Source organism: Carcharodon carcharias, chromosome 2 (genome assembly GCF_017639515.1).
Source record: "Carcharodon carcharias isolate sCarCar2 chromosome 2, sCarCar2.pri, whole genome shotgun sequence".
Classification (NCBI taxonomy): Eukaryota; Metazoa; Chordata; class Chondrichthyes; order Lamniformes; family Lamnidae; genus Carcharodon; species Carcharodon carcharias.
This window is the reverse complement of record NC_054468.1, coordinates 131,009,897-131,036,435: the sequence shown is the minus strand read 5'-3', so window position 1 is coordinate 131,036,435 and position 26,539 is coordinate 131,009,897. Positions and strand designations below refer to the sequence as shown.

At 41.1% G+C, this 26,539-nt stretch overlaps 1 protein-coding gene across 1 annotated transcript in view; it reads right to left on the bottom strand.

Moving 5' to 3' along the window:
* Positions 1–6,672: 6,672 nt before the first annotated feature.
* The window catches only part of pcmt (protein-L-isoaspartate (D-aspartate) O-methyltransferase), a 40,055-nt gene continuing 20,188 nt past the window's right edge, over positions 6,673–26,539 (bottom strand). Inside the window, exons 4-8 of the mRNA XM_041182394.1 lie at positions 25,198–25,302; positions 21,923–22,043; positions 21,556–21,641; positions 19,297–19,503; positions 6,673–7,451 (exon numbers count right to left, since the gene is read on the bottom strand). Coding sequence (XP_041038328.1) covers positions 19,324–19,503; positions 21,556–21,641; positions 21,923–22,043; positions 25,198–25,302 — 492 coding nt within the window. The 3' untranslated portion in view covers positions 6,673–7,451; positions 19,297–19,323. The remainder of the gene's footprint in view (positions 7,452–19,296; positions 19,504–21,555; positions 21,642–21,922; positions 22,044–25,197; positions 25,303–26,539) is intronic.

The following is a 26,539-nucleotide window of genomic DNA, read 5'->3' as shown; positions in this document are numbered from 1 at the left end:
TTTTAGCAGAGCCTTCCAGCTCACAACTCACTGTGTTAAAAATATGTTTCCTTATCTCCACCCAACCCACCCACATCTCGCCTCCGCCCCACCCCCACTCCCCACCCCACACCCTGGTTCATTTAGCAATTGCCTTCAATCTGTGTCCCCTCTAGTTCCAGACCTGTTTTGCTTTCTTTCTCACCCTCTCTTGTCTTGCTTTCTTTCTCACCCTCTCTTGTCTTCCTCTGCCTCCGTGTCCCTCTTCCTCCTTGATCTCCCTCTGTCTTTCTCCCCATCCCTCTCTCTCTGTCTCTCCATCCTCCTTTGTCTTCCTCTCCCTCTGTGTCTTTCTTCCTCTCCCTCCCTCTGGCTCTCTATCCTTTTCTCTCTGTCACTCTGCTATCTTTCAGATCTCGCACTGATTCCCAACCTTGTAAATTTGTCTTTTACTGTCTGTCTGTCTCTTCCTCTCTCTCTATCTCTACCTTTGTCAATATAATGTCAATATCCGCCATCTTCATATTCACTTGCAGGTGTCCTTTTAGCGGGCATGTGGATGCCTAGAAGGTTGTGACCCAGTGGCCAATTCAATGTACAGGAGGTCTTTGGGTATACTGCTGCCATCTATATGATGAACGTGGCCAAGCCAGTGTATGCCATTAGCAAAGAGTGTATGCTGATGGAATTATCATGCTCTAGGATCTCTGAGTTGGTGATCTTGCCCTGCCAGGAGATGCTAAGGATATGTCTGAGGTAACAAAGGTGTAAACTGTTCCTTTTCTCCTGCCTATTTTGTCCCAATCTCACACTATTAGGAGTGTACTGAGGATGCAGGCCTGGAGACTTGTGGTTTAATTAAGGATGAAATTAGTACAACAGAGAGAGAGATCAAGATGTACAATTTAGGTAGAGATCAGGAATAGTAAAGCTAGGAAGTCACTTGTGGGAGTAGTTTATAGGGCCCCTAACAGTAACCACACTGTATGTCGGGGTATACAGGAAGAAAGAATGGGGGCTTGTGAGGAAGGTAAGGCGATAATCATGGATGATTTTAATCTATATATAGATTGAGTGTATCAGATTGGAAAAGGTAGCCTGGAAGATGAGTTCATAGTGTGTTTTAGGGACAATTTCTCACAGCAGCACATGATACAGCTAACCAGAGAGCAGGCGATACAAAACCTGGTAATGTGCAATGAGATGGGATTAATTAATGACCTTATAGTAAAAGTGCTCTTGGTAGCAGTGATCATAACATGATTGATTTTCGCATTCAGTTCAAGAGAGAGAATGGTGGGTCTAAGACTAGTGTTTTAAACTTAAGGGAATTATGAGGGTATGAAGACAAAGTTGGCTAAAGTGAACTGGGAAATTAGGTTAAGGATGAGTCAGCAGAGATGCAGTTGCAGACATTTAAGGAGATATTTCGTAAGACTCAACAAAGATGCATTCGAGTGAGTAAGAAAGACTCTAGGGGGAGGATGTATCACCATGGCTAACTAAGGATTTAAGGATAGCATCAGATTGAAAGAAAAAACATACAATTCCACACAAAGATTAGTGGCACATTAGAAGGTTGGACAGGACATAAGAAGCAGCAAAGAATGGCTAAAAAGTAATAAGGGAGAAATTAGAGTATGAGAGAATGTTAGCTAGAAATATAAACACAGATAGTAAGAGTTTCTACAGGTAATTAAAAAAGAAGAGTTGGTCCTTTATAGAGAGAGTCTTGGGAATTAATAATGGAAAATAAGTAAATAGTGGATGAATTGAACAGATATTTTGCATCTGTCTTCACTGTAGAGAATACAAATAACATCCCAGAAATAAGTGTGAATCGGGAGATGAAAGTGGGGGGGGGGGGGGGGGGGGGGGGGGGGGTGCAAGGATGAACTTAAAACAATTACAATCAACAGGGAAAGACTACAGAGAAAATTATTAGAACTAAAGTCCCCAGATACTGATGGACTTCATCCTAACGTCTTTGAAAAAGTAGCTGCTAGATAGTAAGTTTTAATTTTCCAAAATTGCCTAAATTCTGTAGAGGTCCCATCAGATTGAAAAATAGCAAATGTAACTCCCCTATTCAAAAAAGGAGGAAGACAGAAACCAGGAAACTATAGGCCATCTTAACATCTGTCATAGGGAAATGTTGGAATCTGTCATTATGGAGGTTATAGTGGGGCACATAGAAAATCTCAATGTGATCAGGCAGCATCAACATGGGTTTGTAAAATGGAAATCATGTTTGACTAATTTATTAGAGTTCTTTGAGGAAGTAACAAGCAATGTGGATAAGGGGAAACCTGTGGATGTGCTGTACTTAGATTTCCAGAAGGCATTTGACAAGGTACCACATCAAAGGTTACTACGCAAAATAAGAACTCAGTGTAGGGGGTATCTTATGTGGATAGAGGATTGGTTAGCTAAAAGGGAACAGAAAGTAGGTATAAATGGATCCTTTTGGGTTGGCAAGATGTAATGAGTGGACTGACACAGGAATCAGTGCTGGGGCCTCAACTATTTACAATCTAAATTTGGATGAAGGGACAAAATGCTCAATTTGCTGATGACACAAAGATAGGTAAGAAAGTAAGTTGTGAAGAGGACATAAGGAGTCTGCAAAGGGATATAGATAAGTTGAGTGAGTGCCCAGAAATTTGGCAGATGGAGTATTAGTGGGAAAATGTGAACTTGTCAACTTTGAAGAATAAAAAGCAGCATATTATTTAAATGGGGAAAGATTGCAGAACTCTGAGGTACAGAAGGATTAGGGTGTCCTCGTGCGTGAATCACAAAATGTTGGTATGCAGGTACAGCAAGTTATTAGGAAGGCAAAAGGAATGTTGTCACTTAATGCAAGTGGAATGGAATAAAAAGGTAGGGATGTTTTGCTATAGTTGTGGAGGGTATTGGTGAGACCACATGTAGAGTACTGTGTACACTTTTGGTTTCCTGATTTAGGAAAATACATAATTGTGTTAGAAGCAGTTCAGAGAAGGTTCACTTGACTGATTCCTGGAATGAGGGGGTGATCCTATGAGGAAAGGTTGGACAGGTTGGGCCTGTATCCATTGGAGTTCAAAAGAATGAGAGGCGACCTTATTGAAACATATAAGATCCTGATAGGACTTGACAGGGTGGATGCTGAAAGGATGTTTCCCCATGTAGGAGACACCAGAACTAGGGGACACAGTTTAAAAGTAGGGGGTCTCCCATTTAATACAGAGATGAGGAGATTTTTTTTTCTTTCAGAAGGTCATGAGTTTATGGAACTCTTTTCCTTAGACAGCAGTGTAGACAAGGAAATCAAAGGGTATAGGGGTTAGGAAGAAAGGTGGAGTTGAGGCCACAATCAGATCAGCCATGATCTTATTGAATGGTGGAGCAGGCATGTGGGGCCAAATGGCCTACTCCTCCTAATTTGTATTTTCGTAGTAAGTTCTTACTCAGGTTGCTGTTGTTCCACACTTTCTAATTCAGCTTGGACATAACAGTTGCAGATATAGCAGTATGTGTGTTGATTTCGGCATCAAGTGACAGATCGCAGTTGATTGTAGAGCCTAGATATGTGAAGCTATCAACAACCTCCAGCTTCACATTGTTAATGTTGATAGATGGCGGGATGGCAATATCCTGGACCATGACGTTTGTCTTCCTGATGCTGAGAGAGTCTGTCTATTTACCGCTGCAGGTGTTCCTCAGTGTGGAATGTTAGTGTGGCATCATCATGGTGGAGCAACTCTGACGAGGACTTGGCGTAGTTTTGTCTTCGATCTTAGGTGAGCAAGGCTGAACAGCTTTCCACCAATTCTGGCATGTAAATAGGCACCCTCTGTACTTGGTCTGAAGGCATAAACAGCAAGCAAAGAGAATTTGCCAGAGTGTTGGTGCCAGAACACAACCCTGATTGACCCCACTGTGGATCTCAAAGGGTTCCAATGCTGCCCATTCATGGCTGACCTTACCCATTACGTTATCATAGAAAGAGGAGATCAGACTGAGTAACCTCAGTAGGCAGCCAATTTTCTCCCATCAGTTAAATAGATTGTCTCTCCACACATGATCAAATGCTTTGGTGAGATCAATGAAGGCAATATATAGTGGTCTCTTTTGTTCACAAAATTTCTTATGCAGCTGCCAGAGAAGATCATATCAAGTGTAGATCTTCCAGTTCTGAAACCACACTGGGATTCTGGCAGAAGCGTTCAGCTAGGATCTGCAGCTTGACAAGGGCAACACAGGCAAATACCTTTCCTATGATGCTCAGCAGGGAGGTGCCTCAATAGCTGTTGCAATCGCTGCAGTCGACCTTGTCCTTATACAAGGTCACAATCTCTGCATCACGCATATCCTGAGGCACTGCTCACTCCCTCTAGCATAGAGAGAAGTTTGTGCAGATCCTGCAGAAGTTTCCATTTCCCTTGCTTGAGAAGTTCAGGCAGTATCGCACCAACTTGCTATTGTGGATTCAATATCCAGCTTTGTCATGACGGGCAGGCTTTCTAGGCTGTCTAGAGCTTCCTCAGTGTCAGTGTTCTTCCTAGAGTACAACTCATGGTAATGTCCCACCCACCTTTTCAATTGTTTATTGCAGTGAGTGATGATCTCCCCTGCCTTTCTTTTCTTTACTGGTGGACCTGGGGCCTTTTTTATCCCTTCATACATGCCCTTGACATTCCGTGTGTCGAAGGACACCTGGATGTTCTGGCAGAGTTGTAACCAGTAGTCGCACTGCCTAGTCTGCTGAACTTTACTTCAAGTGGCATTCAGAGTTTCCTTGCTTGGATTTCTTTTGCGATTAGTGAGAGCAGATTGCTTGGCTTCAGTGACAGGTTCCATCACAGTGATGCTAGCCTCAAAACAGTCAGCATTTCTCCACTTTTTCTTCCTGAGAATGCGGTATTGTAACTGGTGACTCAAAGTATGTTTATTTCACTTCTGCTGTGTGGGAATGCCAGAAATACCTGTTCAATTGAATTGTGGAACTGTTGGCTTTTATCTAGTGCACACCAGAGAATGATCTGTATCACAGTCAGCAATCTGGTAACTGTGTTTTGAGAAGGATGTTCAGAGACTTATGTCTGGTGATGATCAGATCCAACTAGTGCCAGTGCCTCCAGGACACCTTGTGGCATAGTTTGTTCTGAAAGGTCTTAGTTACACAAAGCATATGGTAGCAGCAAAGCTTAAGTAGACGCTATTGGTTCTCATTTATCTTTCCCAGGCTATGATGTCCAAGGCAGGAAGGCCATGTCTCGTGGTGCTCGCGCACTTGTGTTGAAAACCTCCTGTAGGTAAAGATGTGTTGACTTTGGAATTCTGCTGCTTGCAATGTCAAGCTCCTCATGGAACTGGTCTTTTGCCTCTGTAACGGAGTACAGCATTGGACACAATGGTCCCTCCCACTGTCAAGAGACTTTCCGTGGCACCTGTTCTCTACAGTAATCAAGTTGGGTTTATCACTCGTAACTGCCGTGTAGTGTTGTGTTAACACTGCAGCAAAACTAGAGCATCCTCTTCAGGATGCAAGCCTGGGAAAAACGTATGGAGACCCTGAACTGCCTAAACGTGAAGGTCCCCGTCTCAACCTCCCCAGTTGAATCCAAAGGAATGGAAGTCACTACGTTTGGCACCGGTTTGGTTGCAGGAGTAGCTGCAAAGATATATTTAGACATCAGTCCACCTTGGGCTCCACTCCATATTTTTTGTCAGGGTTTGCTCCCTTTGCCTGGGGCTGCAAGTAACCCAGTTTCTCTGTGTTGCCATAGGGAGGCACTGCTGAGAATTGATGGACAGGCTGTGTACTGACAGGGAACATTTTTAAGCTCACCTTTTCACATTGCTGCTGGCCATTGATGTGGGCTGAAAATGAAAAACAAGATAGCACACAAAAGCAGAAAATATGATAACTTGTTCCACGCACATTAGATGCATCACATCGACTTACTGGACACATGCAGGATGAGTCAGTAACCAGAGGGCACAGATTTAAGGTAGTTTGTAAAAGAAATGGAGGAAAAAATTAGGAGAAATTTTATTAAACATCAAGTTATGATTTGGAATGCATTCCCTGAAAAGGTGATGGAAGGAGATTCAGTAGTAACTATCAGAAGGAAATTAAATAAATAATTGCAGGGAAGAATTGCCAAGCTATGGCGAAAAAGCTGAGGGGTTAGTTTTTGGGGGAGGGAGGGGGTTTGGGGAACGGATGAGCTTTTTAAAAGCCAGCACAGGCACTACGGACCAAAAGAGTCAAGAGATATTACTATGATCTGTATGCAGGGGCCTATGCACCCAAGACGGAGAGGAATTTCTTCTGATCTTCTTGAGTTTTTGGAATTCTCTACTGCAGAGAGCTGTGGAAGCGGGTTATTAATTCAGCCTGGAATATATTCAGACATTTTTGAACTAAGGGAGTCAAGGGTTATGGGGTACAGGCAGGAAAGTGGAGTTGAGGCTGTGATCTTACTGAATAATACAGCAGGCTCAAAAAGGTTGTATGGGCCTGGTATTTTCCTATTTCTTTCCTTATGATTTCCACACCATTCATTAAGGATCACTAAATTGATCCCAGGTTGATGAATTTGCAGGGAGAGCAAAGCACTGATTTAGCCAATTCTATCATATAGATTTTTATATCTCTGTAATATTGCTGCTTAGCATAGTTCAAAAAAAGTACTAAACAACTTATCTGCTTTTAAAATTTATTTCGCAAAGCAATAATGCATACATTGAGGAAATTTTAACTGCGATCCATAGTGTCATAAGCTTATTCAGCATGGGTTATATCATTTCTACTACATTCAACTGTGAAGCAACACAAAATGAAGGAATAGCAGCACAAAACTTAACTAATTTTGAAAGCATCAATATGTTCAAATCTGTCCGAGTTTACAATCAACAGTGCATTTGCCACCGTCAGCATGTAGTGCTTGGGAGGTTTGATTCCAGGAACAAGATGTGAAACATGGTGATCTTGTTGGCAACTCAAGGCACGCTACAATCTTCAATGTTTAGTGCTTAGTTACACCTGCATACAGAAAGGTCTTGCATATGTTATGTCATGAGTGCACAAAATAAGTTTAAGTTGTAATGGTGCAGGATTTGAACACCTATCAATTCAAAATGAGGGAGGAAAAAAAAACTAGCCACACCACACATCTGCTGGTACCTCCTTGCTGCAGCTTCACTCTTGCCAGTTAAAAACGAAACCAAGCCACGTAAAACTTCTTCCAACTCTGCACTTATTTTTTTTTAAAACCCTTTACGGCAGCATCTTCCCAGGTTAAGTTTGTTGAATCATTAAAAGAACACTGTTCCACACCAGTCATTAAGTGTGTGTGTGTGTTTTTTTAAGTCCAAAACAAGCTGCAATGCTGTCATTTTCAAAGCATTTAGAATTGGAGATATGTACTCCACATTAACATCAGGTTCTGAGCACACAGATGAAGCTTCACATTTCATCCCTGTAGATTTAAAAAAAAAAGTTAGAAACTGTAGCACAATCAGCTCAGCCAAGTGATCACAACAATAAAATAAAAAGTGGTTGCGTTTTATTTAGCAGATTCTGCTACAGGTACAGTGTCTCAAAAGCAGCAACCTCAGGACTGAGGCCGTGCTGGATTTCAGGTCAATCAGGTCAAGGGTCACTCAGAGCATGCGAATAGACCAGCACACAAGAAGCGAAGGAGGTAACTAGCCAAGAGCCACACCGGACCAATGTTAGCTGAATTGTCCAGCTAAGATTTTTCTATTTTATGCAATTAAAATTGATGCATCACACATTTTAAAAACGTCCAGTTCTCAGTCAGCTCTGGTTTTTGGACAGCCTGATGAGACACTGTACTGTAGTCATTGTTCTTGGAGCAGAGATGCTGAGGGGGGAGATATAATAAGTGTTCAAAAATTACAAAGGCTTTCAATACAAGTTGATTTAGAAAAGCTTTACACTGGCAGGAGGGTCAGTAACCAGAGGACACAGAATTAAAGTTAAGGAATCAAAGGAAAATGAGGAGAAATTTTATTAAACAGCATTCCCTGAAAAGATGGTGGAAAGAGATTCAACATCAACTCTCGTAAGGGAATTGAATAATAATTGAAGAGAAGAATTGCCAGGCTATGGGGAAAGAGCTCAGGTGAAGGGTGGAACTAACTGGAAAGCGCTAAAAGCCAGCATTGGCATGATAGACAGAAGATTGTATTTTACCTCCACATAGTTTTCACTCTGCATTGCACTCACCCCACTGGATGAAAATGTTTACCTATAAAGAAGCTGGTTCCAAAATAGAAGTCAATCAATCTTAGTGGTCCTAGAATCTTCCATCCTAAATGTACTCATGAACTCAGTCCACATGGATATGGGTCGGGGGAAACGGGGGGCTCTGAAATAAGTTACTAACTCATGCAGTGCACGCAGATTTGCTGTGCTCACTGATACCTGGAATGAATGGATTGTCTTATGAGGAAGTGTTAGACAGACTGGGCTTGTTTCCACTAGAATTCAGAAGAGTGATGGGTGACTTGATTGAAGTATAAAAGATCCTGAACAGTATTTACAAGGTGGGCATGGAAAGGATCTTTCCTCTTGTGGGTTAGTCCACAATCAGGGGACAGTGTTTTAAAATTAGGGGGTGCCCTTTTAGGATAAAGATGAGGAGAATTTTTCTCTCAAGGATTATGCAACTGGATCTCTTTGCCTCAGATGGTGGAGGCAGGGTCATTGAATATTTTTAAGGCGGAAGTAGATTGATTCCTTTGCCTAACCCGAATCTAAGGTTATCGGGGGGTAGAAGAGAATGTGGAATTCAAAACACAAACATAACAGCCATGATTTTAAGGAACAGCAGAGAAGGCTCAAGGGTCTGAATGGCCTACTTCTGCTCTTATTTTGCATGCTCATAAGTGATCAACAGGGATCAGATAATAACAGTGGTGAATGTTACACACAGGAGGATGGGTCACTGTGAGCTCACCTCAACCTTCCAGGACCATTGAGGAATTTCTCAGTTTATTTACCTTCAATTTATTGCCTTCTTCAAAAGATTGTGTGGTAGCAAGGGGAGGCAGATGGTGGAGGGTGACTGCACAGAAATTGCACTGTAGCAGTTTACACATGTGCAATGGATCAGTTTGTTCTTCACCTATACTTCTTTGGGTTAAAGCGAAGTCCACCTGGATTCAATTCTGGGGTGTGGGGAGTATGGAACACATAGATGAGTCATTAAATCATACCTTACCTAACAAACAGAACTTTAAATCAAGATCTTTCAAGAAGCAACAGAAAGGGCTGTTCAGGGTTGCTGTGGATATGGACTCTCAAAAGGCATGTGATGAAATATCACATTAGACATTTTAGCATAATTGATGTTTGTGAGATTAAAGGACAGACTGCACAAAGTAGTGGTAAACACTTATTTTTCAAGCTGGATGGAAGTATAAAAGTAGTGCTCCAAAGGGGGTCAGCCTTAGGATCTCTTTTTAACATATATCGAAGACTTGGACTTAGGTATATGGGGCATAATTTCAAAGTTTGCAGAGAATATAAAACTCAAATATAAACAATGAGGACAGAAGCAGACGTTAGGTCAGACCAGTAAAATGGGCACATGGTAAATGAAATTTAAACACAAATGTGAAGTGATACTTTTCCATATGAAGAATGTGAAGAAGCACAATTGCTAAGGAATTGTAAGGTCAGAGATCCGGTGCGTATGCACACAAATCTTTTGAAGGTGGCAGGATAAGTTGGGAAGGCTGTTAATATAGCATACGGGATCCTCGGCCTGGCCTTAATACAGACATAGGACTTAGGAGCAAGAGTAAACCATTCAGCTCTTCGAGCCTGCTTAACCATTCGATATGATCATGACTGATCTGATTGTGGTCTCAACTCCACTTGTCTGCCCCCTGTAACCCTCGACTCCCTTGTCAATCGAAAATCTAACTCAATCCTGAATAAATCCAGCGGCCCAGCCTCCAGTGTTTTCTGAGGAAGAGAATTCCATGGACCAACGACCCTCAGGAAAAAAAAAATCATTTCCATCTTAGAAAGGGAAATTTTATTTTTAAACTGTCCCCGAATTCTAGTCAGCACCACATGAGGAAATATCTACCTGGTACCTCACCCTATCAAATCTTCTCAGAATTTTATGTTTCAATAAGATCACCTCTCATTCTTCTAAGCTCCAACAGGTAAAGGCCCCAGCTTGTTCAACCTCTCTTCATAAGTCTTTCATCCCAGGAATAAGTCGAGTGAACCTTCTCTGAACTGCTTCTAACAGAGACTACAAAAACAATCAAGTTAAGCAAAACCTTAAAACGCTAGTTAGGCCTCAGCTTGAGTATTGTGTTCAACTCTGGGCAAAACACTTCAGGAGGTATCATGACCTTGGAGAAGGCTTACTAGAATGATAGCAGTTATGAGGGACTTCAGTTATGTGGAGACTGGAGAAGCTGGAGTTCTTCTCCTTAGAGCAATGAAAGTTAGGAGATTTGATAAATGTGTTCAAAATTAAGAAGGGTTTTGATTAGAGTAATTAAGGAAAAACTGTTTCCAGTAGCAGACTAGTCAGTAAGCAGAAATCACAGATTTAAGGTAGTAAACAAGCTGGGGCAACATAAAAAAATGTATTTTTTTTTTAAAACAGTGAGCTGCAGTGATCTGGAATGTACCACCCGAAAGGGTGGTGGAAACAATTTCAATAAAAACATTCTGAAGTGACTTGGATAAATTAAGGAGAGATACAGGGCAATGTGGTTAGTCAGATAGCTCTACCAAAGAGTCAGCACTGAATGATTCAGCACTGAAGGCCTGTGTTTCTAATGTTACAAAAGCGCATAAGATTATTTATTTGGAAATTGTCATTTTTAAATAGGACAAATAAAAGAATGCCTGGCCCAAGGGCAGGCCTGGCTAAGTACAGTTCAAAGGGAGGCCAATGTTATGTTTGTGAAGCCATGGTGTGAGGTGTTAAAAGTTAACAATGAGAGCCTCGTTAACTTTCTCTTAAGGAGTAAGTGTGGCTGTGGGGCATCTCGGGAGAGGGTTTGAAGTTAATACCCCATGGGAGTTTAAAATATTCATGATTTCCTCAAATCAGAGTGAATAAATCTGTTGCAATTTTAGATGATGGAACCTGGTGAGAGGGTAACGGTTCTTTGTGTTGATGTGGTTGGTGACTCTGGCATGCTTTGCTCATCCTCACTGTTTCGATATTGTTAATCCCTGTCCAATACAGTTTCCCTTGCCAGACATCTCATCTGCTCTATGCTCACATGTCCCCTGGTTTGACAATATGTCCTGGCAAAGAATTTAAGGTAAAAGCACCTGCTTTCGTTTGGAAATCATGCCTCTTGAAATACCTAGTTCATCTCTGTACAGCCAAAAATATCTCCAGCTGTCTGACAAATCGTGTATTGTATCAGAACAACCTTCTAGAATAATTCTTCATATTGCCTTCAGTCGTGGATCATTTGTTGTTTCCCTCAAAACTCAGATCGATATTAAGTACATCTTCTACTTTGATGATTCTATGCTGGCTACTTGTGGGTCCAGCAAAGCATCCAGTTACTCCCCCCAGGATTTGGTAACCTGCTCTGTGACTGAAGTAACCATTTTGCTACCCAGTTTCTAGCAGACTTCAAAGTCGTACCCATCCCTGCACGCTACAGTCTGGTTCAGTGGCTTACACCACATCATATCTAATGGTTTGTGGTCAGTTTCCACAATGAACTGTTCACCAAGTAGGTACGTGTGGAATTTAGTGATACTGAATACCAGAACAAATGTCTTGCACTCCATATTCAAATAATTAGAGTGCATTTGCAATAGACTTTAAGCCAAATGCAATTAGTTTCCCACCTTGCATAATGCGTGCTCCTAACCCTAGAGATACATCAACCTCCAAGGCTGTCTCCTTTCTTGGGTCATAGTTTTGTAGAACACATCTCTTCTGACAAAGCTTGTTAAGTGACAAATATTTTGATGGTCATCCTGCCATATATATGGAACATCCTTCCTTCAAAGCTCTCAAAGTGATGATGCTCTATTGGCAAAGTCTGACAGGTATGAAACTAAGTTGAATAATCCAAGGCATCGCTGCAAGTCCCCTCTGTCCTGAGGAGAGGATGAATCCCAGCATTTGAATAAATAAGAGCCAAAAAAAAAAACAATCTTCCCTACATTCACCAGGCATTTCTTGCTGTTGAAGATGAGCCCCTCATGACAAGCCGCTGCTATTGCAGTGTAAAATTTTGGGCATGCTATTTGGTTTTGCCCATAATATCATTGACACATCCAGGAACATTTTCTGTAATTCTGGCTATACGTTGCTGGAACAGATTCTGACTAATGAATAAACCAAAAGATAATCTGTGGAAGCAGCATCTTCCAAATGGTGTCCTGAAATTAGTGATCGAGATCCCTCTGCCAAATCAGCCAACCAATATGTGTTTGGGGTCCAACTTGGAGAAAAATTTTGCTGTGAATTTAGGATTCAATTCTTCTAATATTGGGATCTTGTGTGGACATCTTAAAAGTAGGATTTAAAAGGTTTTGGGTCCAAGCATACTGGGATTGTGCCACCTTTTTTCACAATATGATAAAGCTGGGCCAGTTGGTGTGATGCACATGACAAAGAAGGCCATTACTCTCCATGTCAACCAACTCGCTCTTAAGCTTCTCCTGAAAATGCAGCATGCACATTCTATAAGGATCGATTGATGGGATTACATCTTCTGAAGTTCAGTACAGCATCACCTCTGAAATTTCCTATAGCATCTGTCTGGCTATCTCTGTGGTAGGTCATGGACTGGCTAGACATTATTATTTTTGGCCTCTCTGCTGCAATTGGCACATTGTGACCATACACAACATTGGTGATCTTGAGGTCGGTACATGTCAGTGATCCTGCTACTGCTGGTCCGTTCATGACCAGCAGGTAGAATACTTGTAGTTTCCATGCAGATTTGCCATAGCTACATTTGAGATGACCCATTGTACACAGTTTGGCTGCTGCAGGTTGTATCATTGACTCCCAATGGTCTAGGTACATATCCTTCAGGATTCTGACTGGTAAGATGTCTGTGCTCGCCCATATCAATGTGTGATTTGCGATGTGTGTGCTGAATCCCTAGAGGTGAGCTCTTTATTGAGCTCTCCCGCAATGTGTGTTCCCATGCTGCTTAGTTAAGCAAGGGCTGTTGCACCTTAGGCCAGGTTCCTTCAAGGCACTTGAACAATTTGATCATAATGTGAAATAAGGTTGAGCAAAACATTATTTCTAGTTTATAATATCATCAGCTCTTTTCAAATACAAGCCACAACCCATGTGTTGGACTATAATTTCATTACATCAAATCTCCTCTTTGCCATAACAGTCCATCTGCTCCAATTGGCCCTGGGCAAATGATAGTTTAATTCAGTCTGCTATTTAAGTAGAAATTTACATTGGACTTTGACTCAATTTGGGTCAATATTGCAGAACAAACCAATTAACTGCATAAAGGCAGCATAACACCTGGCTCTCCTGTATTAAGGCCAATCAATAAAAGCTCTGTCAATACTCTCACTTGCTCATACATGAACAACATATATGAAGGTGCACATACTGAACCTCAATGTGATTCTCTTTCCTCCATTTATAGCAGGAATACATCTTACATTATCTTAATCCATGAATATAAATGCAATGGCCAAGTTAAAACCAATCTGTGCATTCCAGCCTTGTGCCAAATGGATACATGAATCATAGCAAAATACAATATGTTTCAATTGTCAAGAGCTGGAAGTAGCACCGCTGAAGGGAAAATTCAAAGTTAAAAAGGCAATCAGGTCATGACCAACATAAAGCGTTTCAGGGCAATATTTAGTGCAAAACTGAATTAAACTGCCTTGTTGACACAGCTTTTACAAAATCTTAAGATAGCTTTCTGGGTGATTTAACTCAAAATAAATACATATTTTGCTCATTGAGGGACAGCTATGCTCCAGACATTTTATTTACGCATTTCTACACCTGCATTGATACTAAGAATAAAGCCCCATCTGATCTAGTCAAACTAGGCACTTCATCTCCAAGATCAGAAAAGCAATTAGGGCATTTCCCAGTATAACAATTCCCACATCCCATCTTCCCATAACCTCTTTAAATTAGAGGCAGGTTTGATCAGCAAACTCCTGCCCACAAGGAGCCAGACTGAGTCTGGTTAAATTGATCTGAAGGACTGAATAGAATCTGGTTAAAGTGATCTGAGAAATAATAGCAGGCCATTCAGCCCATTAAGCCTGCTCCTGGAGAACTAGATCAAATTTGACTAATACAATCTCAGAGGAGAATCAAATCAAGACTTGGAAGAAATCTGAGAGGACAACTCAATTGGACTGCTGCTGAATCCTTCACCCATACCTTTGTCAGCTCTAGGCTTCACTATACCAATACTCTCCTGGCTGGCCTCTCACATTCAACCCTCTGTAAACTTGGTCATCTAAAAACTGCTGCCATCACCCATCCTCACTGACCTATATTGGCTCTGAGTCAAGACACGGATTTTAAAATTCTCATCCTCCTTTTCAAATCCCTCCATGGCCCCATCCCTACTTATATCTGTAATCAGGGTGATGGTGGTGTAGTGGTAATGTCACTGAACTAGTAATCCAGAGACTCAGGCCAATATCCTGGGGACATGGGTTCAAATCTCACCATTGCAGCTGGTGGAATTTAAATTCCGTTAATAAGATATGAAATTGGAAACTAGTCTCAGTAATGGCAACCATGAAACCATTGGCAATTGTAAATCCCATCTGGTTCACTAATGTCCTATAGGGAAGGAAATCTGCCATCCTTACCTGGTCTGGACTATATGTGACTCCTGACTCAGCAATGTGGTCAACCCTTAATTGCCATCTGAAATGGCCTGGCAAGCCACTTAGGGATGGACAACAAATGCTGGCCTTGTCAGTGACACCCACATCCCATGAAAAAAAAAGGAAAATTAATCTCCCTCTGCCCTACAATCTGCCTAGATTCTGCACTCTATCAATTCTGGCCTCTTTAAGAAATTCAATTTTAATTGCTCTACCACTGGTGGCTTTGCCATCAGCTACAAAGCCCAAGCTCTGGAATTCTCCACCAAAAACTCTCCAACCTCTATCATCTTTTAAGATGTACCTTAACATTCTCTGGCCAAGTTTTTGATTATCTGCCCCAATATCTCCTTGTGGTTTATTGTCAAATTTTGCTCTATTAATACTGCTCTGAAACAACTTGGGATGTTTTATTGTATTTGTATATAGCGCCTTTAAGAAAACTGGATCAACTGTGGTCAAATCTCAGCAGAACTAAATTGAGACTGAAGCCAGTTCTATAGGTGAATTTAATTGTTATGCGGGAAACATGGGTTTCTGCTACAAATTCAATTTACAACAACACAGACTAGTTACTAGAGAAACTAAGATGGAGAAAATTATTTGAAAGTATATATACAAAGCAACTTGAAGGGGAAAAGCAATCATTCTTTTACAAAAGCAAAATACTGCAGATGTTGGAAATCTGAAATAGAAAAAAAATTCTGAAGGAAGGTTTGAAGAAAGCTTTTTGATCTGAAATATTAATTCTGTTTCTCTCTCCACTGATGCTGCCAGACCTGAGTATTTCCAGCATTTTGTTTATGAGCCACTATTCTTGGGCTTGTTTGATTTTCATGCTCAATTTGTTTGCAACATCCTTCAGTCACCAGAAGTTTATTTACTCATTCATTCCTTACAAACCCCTATCTCTTTGCTTGCAAACAGTAAAGAATGACAAAGACCAATTTTGTATTTATTATAGCACTTAGTCATGCTTCTTGGCATTTGTGTTTGTTATTTTTGAAGGGCAGTTACTTACAAATTCATTATAAGTTTGTGTAATTTCAACCAATTAGATGTGAGATATAGAAAAATCTGCATACATTCATCAGTATGACAATTGAGTTTAATAGACAAAACAATAGATATTTGTACTTCCCCACTCTAGCACCAGCAGTGGCAAAATACTTTGAACTATCTCCCCTACATTTATTTCCTCAAAGCGAAGCTCCTTGTTTAGCATTTTTGTACTGCTATGAGAACTTGGCACAATCAATTCAAGTCCAGATATTGCTGTGGACAATACTGGGGGGCTATCAGTGTAATCTGAAACTGTCTTAATGCAGATTGTTTTAAACTGCATCTTCTGAGCACTGCTGAAAATGTCAGTGAGAAAGGAAACGGAAGCATGAAAATATAAGGGTTAAGTAAACTAGTGTCAATGATTGGTTGACCATGACATGGTCATGTGGGTAGTACATAGATCTAGGGGCATATGAAGGAATTGCCTTACGGAAAAGGGTGGAACAGGAGCAAAGAACAATTTCAATATAGTTGTCTGGATTAAGACAATATCCATCCTTTGTACCTAATGCCTTGTTACAGTGTGTAACAAATTATAAATTAAAATTATTCATATCTTATTGGTTGTCTTGGTTGAACTGATCCACATCAGGGACCAACAATGCCTTGGTCACAATTCAGTAGTTGTGCTGAGCGAAACCAAAATTTGGGCTGAATAATGATCAATGTTTGAGGAGGTGGGGTGGGACCCATCGGCATGACATGTTCTCCCAAGTCTTCTGAGCGGAGGCAGAACATGACTCAGCCAATGCAACCACCACCATGGTTTTGCAAACGTGCCTTGTTTGTGCTGAACTCTGCTTCTGAAGAGCAATGAAACAATTCTTCAAGCCAGACGGCATATCCCAAGGGCAGAGATGAATTAAACTCAAAATCTGGAATCTAGGATTTCCATCCAATAAGCAAATCACAACTGTAGAGAAATTGGATTTAGGTGTACACAACTTCCTAAAGGCTAGTGCATTAGTACAAAAAGTAATCAAAGATTTAATGGAATGTCGGCCTTTATTTTGGCTAGAGTGCAAAGAGGAGTTTGTGCATCGGTTATCCAGAGGCTTGGTCAAACTCCACCTCAGTTCAGTTTTAGGCACAGCATTTCAAGAAAAATATATTGGCTTTGAGGGAATACAAGAGAATTATACCTTGGCTTAAAGGATTAAATTGCAAGGACCGATTGCATGAATGAGTTTCAAAGATATAAATGAAGTATTTAAAATGATTAAGATAGATATGAAGGTACTACTTCCTCTGTTGAAGAATCCAGGACAAGGAGGCACAATCTTAAAATTAGAGCTTAACCAATTAGGAGTGAAATTAGGATTTTTCACATAAAGGGAATGGAAAACTGGAACTTTTCCCAAAAGACTGAATTCTGGTCAACTGAACTGAATACCAGAACAGGTTTGAGGGGCTGAATGGCTTATTCCTGTTCTGATGTACTGAAGCGCTGCATCTACAACAGGCTTCATGTGTGAAGGTCCTGTGAAACAATGGTCACTTGTAATGATTAGTATCATAATTATCTGTCATTTGGAATGACATGGCACTGGAAGCAAATTTACTGATGTCCGGCTGTACCTTCTGATGGGCTTCAAAATAATAGCATACAAACTAACTGAAGAATTAATTATTGAAGAAACAAAGCAACACAGCTTGGGACCAGAGATGACTTAAACTTGGTAACTGGTACACATGCATGGCTCTTCAAAATCATTCCGATTTACATTCCCCTTCTCCAAATGAGGCCATGTTTCTCTGCCATGTTGCAATTGTTTACTTTTGCCCAGTTGCTTCCCGCTCCATCTCCTATCTCTAGTATGAGAGAAACACTTTCACTTGTATCCAAATCTTGGTTATGGACAGAGTAAAGATAATAGGCTGAGAATTCTGCAGTGAGTAACCCGTGTCCAGAATCTCTAAAGACTCCCCACCGTTTACAATGCACAAGTTAGAAGGAATAATCCCTACTTGTCTGGACAACATAAACTCAACATCACAGGATAAAACAGCCCAGTTGATGGCACTCCATCCACCACCTTAAAAACATCATACACCATGACAGCAATGAGAACCATCTACAAGATGCGTTTTACAGCACCTTTCAAATATTTGGCCCCTCTCACGTAGAAGGACGAGGGCACCAGGTATGTGGGAACACCACCAATAAGTTCCTCTCCAAGTCACATGATATCCTGGTGAGAACATATACCACCACTCCATCATTCCTGAGTCAAAATCCTGGAATCCCCACCTAGTAAAATTGTGGAAGTACCTACACCAAACAGACTGCAATGGTTCAAGGTGACAGATCATCTCCACCTTCAAGGGTTGTGCAATAAGTGCTAGCCTTGGCAGCAATGCCCACGTCCCATGAACAAATATAAAAGAGCTTGGCTTTCAGATTGAAGAAACTTCACTGGTCTCATTTAATAACTTTTCTCTCCCTCATTCAACTTCCCCCATCTCAACAAGGCAAGCAACAGTATCTGTTGCACACTTTTTTAAGCTATGAATCCCAAAACCTCTCATGGCTGCATTTAGGGCTAAAGGCTGTGTCCATGCAGCTTGCTCATTCAGACCTACCACTCAGTCCAATACAGCTCAACTGACCACATATCAGAGCCCAGTTCCTTCTCTTACTTAAATATGGTTGTACAGTGGCAAAACATTATATTCTACAAGCCCCCTCCAGTAACAGAATTGCTATCTTTCCTCCCCACCTCAAAAGGGTTATCTTCCTCTCCACATTCTCTCTCAGCTTTCCACCACCCAGCCTGCAGGATTAGCTCCTCCCTTGTTTGAGATATCTTTCTCTTTCCCAACCTCTGTAGCATCTGTATTTTCTCTTCCGACACACACACTGCTATTCCTTCATTATCAATGGACCAAAATCTTCAAACTTCCTATCCAACAGCATTGTGGAAGTATCAACCCCCCAACCCATCCCCTTATGACCAACTATCATTGGCTTGCATCTTAGCTTTTTTCCATGAGGAATGTGAAGCTGAGACAATAGGCTGTGTAAGTGATTGAACACCTTCAGTGAAACATTTTAATTTAATTAGGCAGCAAATTATTAAACTGCTACATTCAAAAAATACAATGAAATCCTAGCTTCCAAAGCAGTCGGCTAATGTAAAGGTCTATCTTTCCCTTCCAGCCCTCTTCCCATCTTGCCTCTGTATACTTGAGCTGTTTAAAACAGATGTTCCAAAGCACACAACATTCATATTTTATTAATCCTAACCCTTACCCATACTTCTGGGGATAATAAATATCCAAATTAGTCCATTTATTAGATGGAATGGAGTTACAAAAAAAAAAAGCGCAAAAGCAGCAGCCAGGCAAATTACTGCAGCATGCGCCAATCCACACCACTTCACCTTGCTTCCGAGGAAGATTGCGTAGAGTCACTTCCACCTTGGCACTTGCTTTTCTTGATCTGTTAAAGGCACATAGATCACTCCCATCAGGGGTTTCATACTGATGCTGCCATTCGCTAGTTTGTCATGTTGCTCCAACATCTGGTTTCCACCCGGAGGGCCTACTGGCAAAATCATCCTCCCACCTGGCTTCAACTGGTCGAGCAGCTGGAGGAGGAGAGCGAGAGAGAGGGCGAGGTGTAGAGAACGAGAGAGAGGGCAAGGTGTAGAGAGACACACATAAGGAGAGAAAGGGTGACAGCGAGAGTGGGTGAGAATGAGAGTGAATGTTGGAAAGGGAGATGGAGCAAGAGACAAACAGAAAGAGAGAATAAGAGGGAGAGAGAGAGAGAATATGAATAAATTAAAGTTATCACCAAGAGGCACTTCTTCCTTAATTTGGATTAAAAACACAGCCCAGGCCAAGAAACTGTTTCCATGTACATCCCATTAACTTACAGAACCAGTAGATGCTTAGTGTCAGTCATGGCTCAGTAGTAGCACTCTCACCAAGTCAGAGGGTTGTTAGTTCAAGGTCTACTCGGAGACTTGATCACAAAACTCTTGGTTGATACTCAGTACAACACTCGGGGACTGCTACTCAGGCACTCCTTCAACCGGGGCAGTCAACTAAAACCCTATCTGCTCTCTCAGGTGAGATGAAAATCCCATGGCACTATTCAATGAGCAGGGGAAATATTTCAGAATCCTGGCCAATATTTATTCCTCAATTAACATCACAAACAGATTTCTTGATTGTTACATTGCTATTTGTGGGACCTTGTGTGCAAAATGGCTGTGTTCTCTACATTATAAAGTAACAACACTGCAAACTTACTTAATTGACTAAAGTGTTTGGGGATATCCCATGGTTGCAAAAGGTGCTATGTAAATGCAAGTGTATTTTTTTAAAACATGTTTTAGATGTAGCTTTTAACAATGTGTAGACTTAACAAATGCACAATGTGGTGCTAACCTGCTGAGAAACTATAAAAGTGTCGATTAGGTTACTCACATGACACTGCCTGCCACTTCAGCTGCCAGCAAATTGGCTCTTCAAAATTGCAGCTGAATTTAAAATACTGGCTGATAAACTGCTGTCACAGTGAAGTAGAATGGAGCTCTCACTTTGGAGCAGTTAAGCGGGTACATTAAGACTCATCTGTGCCTTGTAAAAATATGCTGACATTGTATTTATGTGGATTAGCCCCCAAGAGTCAATGTTAAGCAAAACGCTCCATTCAGCTTGCTGCATCAGTGATTCAAGCGATAGTCGCTAAGTCTCTGCTATCCTCAATCCAAAGTTTCAGTAAAGAATCCTCAAATGATACAACCTCTCTTGACATAAAATGTTACTGCATAATATTACTGTTTACAGCGAATCAGCAAGCCACCCTGCATGAAATTTATCCTGATTTGCCAGTTTTGTGTGAATGCAAGAATGTTTTAGCTAAAATCAAGTCATAGCATCCATTAATTCCATCTTTTTTGATTGACCAAGCCTACCTTTTACACCATACCCCTCTATTTCTTCTCACTTCATGGTTGCATCTAATTGTCTTGAATACATTTACTCATACTAGTTTCTCCAGCAACTTCTCAGGAGTAACTTATTCTGCAGTCTCACAAACAAAGTAGGAAATTTAGCCCAAGTTAAAAGAATAAAACAGATTGTTTTTTAGCCTCTACTTGAAGCCTGCTCACAGGCCCAAATGCTTTAAGAACCAAAAACTAGGAAAAAATTGGATTTGTTGCTTTAGGTGCTGAGTTCTCTGCACTTATTCTGTAATTCAACAATCTGCTCAGAAGGATGAATGTGATTAATATTGGAAATGTAACTTAGGGTGTCAGGTGAGGACAGATTGGTGCTCAAATGTGAAGTCTTGCATCGTCAAATAAATGATGTCCAGTTTAAGTTAGTGAAGAGGTATTTGCAGATGCCCAGGGATCTGAACTCAAACAGCCATTGCCTCCAGCAGGGGTGAAAATATTTGCTCAAATCTAAGGACTTTTGCATATGCAGGTGGTATGGATAACAGATCAGAGCCTAAAAATATATCAAAAAGTATTAGTCTCTTTTTTGGAGTTGATGGCTCTATGCTAATTCCAACCTCAGTTAGCTCAATTTGGTCAAAACTTTGAATAAATACAAATGGGATCTTAACCTGCACTGAAAGTGCATTATTCTCCAGCTTACGGTATGGTTTGAAAATGACTTACCGCCTGTGGTACCGTACTTGCTGCAGCCCCCACATGGATGGCATCGTATGGAGCTTCCTCTGGATATCCCTGTCTCCCATCGCCCACTGTGAACAAACAGACCCCCACCAGTTATAGGCAATTTTTAAAGGAGAAATATTAACATTTATGGTTCCAAAGCAAAAAACACATTTTACACACAAAAGTAATGTTCTAGAAATAGTTATTTGTCCCTTTTAAAATAAGGAAGTCTGATTTAATAAAGGATAGATTTTATCCACAATTTCAGACTAAAAATAAAAACGCTGATGCCAGACAATGGAAATTAAAACAAAGTCATTTGATGGAAGTACCTTTGGGCTGATCCTCTATAAAGTGGCTCACTCACCTAAAAACTTTATTCTTCCTGATGAAAGTAAAGACGGATCATCTTTCTTAACATTGTTTATGGAGTCATTAACCAGTTCCTTAATATGCTCAATTCCCACCACACTTCCACTTGCACCGACCTGGATAAAAAGGAGAGCTTTGCATAATTTTTGAATATGGAAGGGTTCATCCAATGTCTGCATTATGCTTCAATGAGGTGTTGGAAGGTTTGGGCTCAAAAATGAAAACAAATTATGAAAAATGTTACAGGGTCATACCCTATAAAACACCTACCTGCCAAATGGCAAAGAGCAATGAGTTTAAAGTGGTTGCTCAAGGGGGAGAAGTCCAAGAGGAAGGGTATTCTGTTTAAAGTAACCCCATTCTACTTACCATTTTCACAGAAACAATCTTATTTCCACCTTAAAAATCAAACTTCCTCGCTGTTTTGTGATGACACTGATAAGGGTATCCTATACATGTGCTAGGAGCCACCAGATGTCAAGAAATTATGATACCAGTTAGGGATAAAATGTGCGTGTCAGCCAGTTATTCCACCAGGCTGTAACTGGAGAAGGGATTAAGGTTGGGCAGATTTATTGCAGATTTTACAGTAGCACCAAATATGTGCAACAGGTAAACATTTAATATAAACAGCAGCAACTTGAAAGAGGTGCATTTCTTCTAGTAAGATCCTCACTGCTGTCCACTAATCCACTCCCCAAAAGTCTCTCAGAATGGGACCAGAGATTGCCTGAGATATGTGCATTCCACTTGGATCAGCTAAGATAACTCCCCAGACTGATCCCACCATTTAGACTTCTCTCTTTCCCCAGTCCCCCAAATCGTTCACTGTTCAAAGCAGTACCAGAAGAAAGCAAGTCCATCTACACATGTAAAAGTAGCTGCTTCAATCTGGATTCAAACTATTAGACTACTGATCTTGTATTTCAAACTCACCACTGTTTTCATTGCTCTATTAGTCAATTTATACATATCATGCTCAGTAATACTTCATGAAGTACTATTTTTAAAAGCTTAAATTTCTTCCCTTACCCATACTCTCCCAAACTCAGCAGCATCTGCTGAGCTATTGTTCAGAGGCTCCAGTAATTTCTCCCCTTAATGTAAATGCCAAGCTAATGAGCATTGCAGCACTAATTGACTGGACAGTAGCCCATCATAAAAGCTCCAGCAATAGTCACTGGACGGTAGTTAGGAGAAACGGCCATGATAGATGTTACAAGATAGAAACAGATTATCCACACCACCTGCCCAGTTCATATTGACTAACTCAGCCCCTCTCAGTAAGCAGTCTTCAACAAGGATTTCTGAAAGATCAGTGAAACTACACAGGGTTACATGCATGCTAGACATAAGCAGCATATTATGAACACAGCCAAGCAATCAGACAACATAACAGTTCAAAGCTCTGCAGTCCTGCCACATCCCGTCACGAACGTTGGTGGACAACTAAACAAAGGAAGGAGGCTCCACAAACATCCTCATCCTCAAATGATGAATGAGAATAGCACATCAGTGCAAAAGACAAAGCTGAAGTATTTGCAACTATCAACCAGAAGTGTTGAGCGGATGATTCATCTCAGCCCCCTCCTCAAGTCCCCAGCATCACAGGTGACAGTCTTCAGGTGATTCAATTCACTTCCCATGATGTCAAGAAACAGGTGAAGGTTCTGGATATAGAAAAGACATGGGTCCTAACAACATTCCAGCAACAGAAGACTTCAGCTCTACAACTAGCTGGTTCCCCAGCCAAGCTGTTCTAGTACATTTAAAACACATGCATCTACCCTACAATGCAGAAAATTCCCCAGCTATACCCTGACCACAAAAAGAAGGGCAAATCCCCAATCTGACAAGCATCAATCAATAAGTCTACTCTAAAAGGATGGAAGCTATCATTGATAATGTGTAATTGCTGCTTGATAACAATAATAACCCACTCATCGATGCTCAGTTTAGGTTCAGCCAGGGCCACTTGGCTTCAGCCCTCATTATACAGCCTTAGACCAAACATGGGCAAAAGAACAAAGTTCCAGAGATGAGTGCGTGTAACTGCCTTTGACATCAAGGCAACATTTGCCCAAATGTGGCATCAATGAGACCTAGCAAAACAGAAGTCAATAGGAACCGGGAGGGTGGCAGGGGGAGAACAGAAAGAGGGGGGCAGGTCTCCACTGGCTGGATTCATACTTAGCACAAAAGGGAAAGTGGTTGCGGCTGTTAAACACCAATCATCTCAGTGCCAGGATATTGTTGTAGGTGTCCTCGGGGTCATGTCCTAGGCACAACCATCTTCAGCTGCTTCATCAATGGCCTTCCCTCCATCATAAGGCCAAAAGTGGGTATATTTGCTGCTGATCGCAAAGTGTTCACCATTTATGACTCCTCAGATACTTAAGCAGTCAGTGTCCATATGCACAAGGCCTGGACAACATTCAGACTTGAGCTAAGTGGCAAGTAACATTTGCACCACACAAGAGCCAGGCAATGACCAAGTGAAAATCTAATCGTTGCTTCATGACATTCAATAGCATTTCCATCGCTGTATCCCCATCATCATCCTGGGGGTTTACCATTGACCAGAAACTGAACTGGGCCAGCCATATAAATACTGTAGCTATAGGAGGTCAGATGCTGGTGAGCAACTCATCATCTGACTCGAAGTGTTAACCATCTACAAAGTAGAAATTAGGATTGCGATGGAATACTCTACATTTGCCTGGATGGAGTGCCGCTCCAATAATCAAGAAGCTTTACACCATTCAGGACAAAGCCACTTGAATGGCACCTCGTCTACCAGCTTAAATGTTCACTCCCTCCACCACTGATGCATAGTGGCAGCAATGTGTACCATCTACAACAGGCACTGCAGCAACTCACCAAGTTGAACAGCACCTTCCTAACCCACGACTTCAACTACCTAGAAGGACAAGGGCAGCAGGTGCATGGAAACACCACTACCTTCAAGTTCCCCTCCAAGCCACTCACCATCCTGACTTGGAACTATATTGTCATTCCTTCATTGTTGCTGGGCCAAAATCTTGGAACTGCCTCCCTAATTGTACTGTAGGTGTACTTGCACCACACAGGCTGCAGCAGTTCAAGGCAGAGGCTTGCCACCACCTTCAAAAAGGCAATTACAGATGGCTAATGAGTGCTGGCTTTGCCAGTGATGCTCACATTCCATGAACAAATAAATTAACTTTAAAATAATTGAATTTTTAACATGCTAAATTACTTACATGGTACCTGAAAAAAAAAACTACTTACCATCCGTGCGAAGCAAGAAGTGAGAATTCCACTGCCAGATCCTACATCAAGTGCTTTAGCCCCCTCATATAATTGATCGTGAAGCAGTTCTAGGGCATATGCGTGCTGGGGAGGACAACATCACAATACACATTGATTAGGTGTATACACAATTATTTTGTAGTTACTAGATTTTAATCAAGACGGATAAAATGATTTCCTTAGCTAGTTTTGAATTATTCTAATTAAATCTTCTACTGAGAGCTGGGGAAATAAGGTGCATCAAGTTTCATTTTCGTTATCATGTTAGCAGTGTATCGTAACTTCTCTCACACACCACTCAACAATAACTAGTTACATTTACAAAATCTTCCCAAAGACCTGTACTGAAGCAGCAAACTTTCACTCAGCTGACTAGTCAATTTAAAAAACACATTTGGCCACAAGCAAAAAATTTAGTCTTGCAGAAAGCCAAGGATGGTCACTGCACTTCAGCAAATGCTAAATGACAGAAATTGTACCTTGGCAATAAGGCCAACAAAATTGAGCACGTGGTTTGGTCCAAGAGTTAGCTGTATCTACTTTACTATACTGGGGCACAGGCCCAAGTAATCACAATCCTTCCTTCAGTGCAACTTAAAACACATATACAAAAGACTCACCATTGCCATAGCTAAGTGATCCAGAGAATGTGAGCAAGTATAACAACTTTCACGTCCTACCATAAAGGATACTATACATTACTCTTTAATATCCAATTTTACAGCACAGAAAGACTATTCCACCCACAGGTCTATGGCAGTGTTTACATTCCGCACAAACCTCTTCCCACCTTGTGTCATTTCACCATGCCAGGATATCCTTCCATATTCCTCTCTTTCATGTACTTATCTAGCTTCCTCTTAAATGACATTCACCTTTACCACGTGGTAAGCGAGTTTCACATCCTTACCACCGAGTAAATAAGTTTCTCCTAAACTCCTTTATTGGATTTAATGACATCTTATGTTCATGGCCCCCAATTTTAAATTCCTCAGGTGGAAACATCTCGTTCATCAATATATTAATCAATCTTAGCAGGTCAGAAGTTATATTACTCTATAACAGGGGCACCAATGTCACATAGCACACACATGCATTATCAGGCCTGACTTCCAACGATTGGATAGGTTTTACAGTCATTTGGGTGCCCCTCACCCTTATTGTTTTGGGGGTCAATCTCCATAACTTTTTTCCATGAACATCAGTGGTCATTTTTTTTGAGATGTGTTCAGTGCTCATTTTTCCTGTTAAACCCCAGGACCAATAGAAGATGTGAACAAGGCTGTGTTATTTTGGAAATGGTGCTGAGCCCAAGGACTGG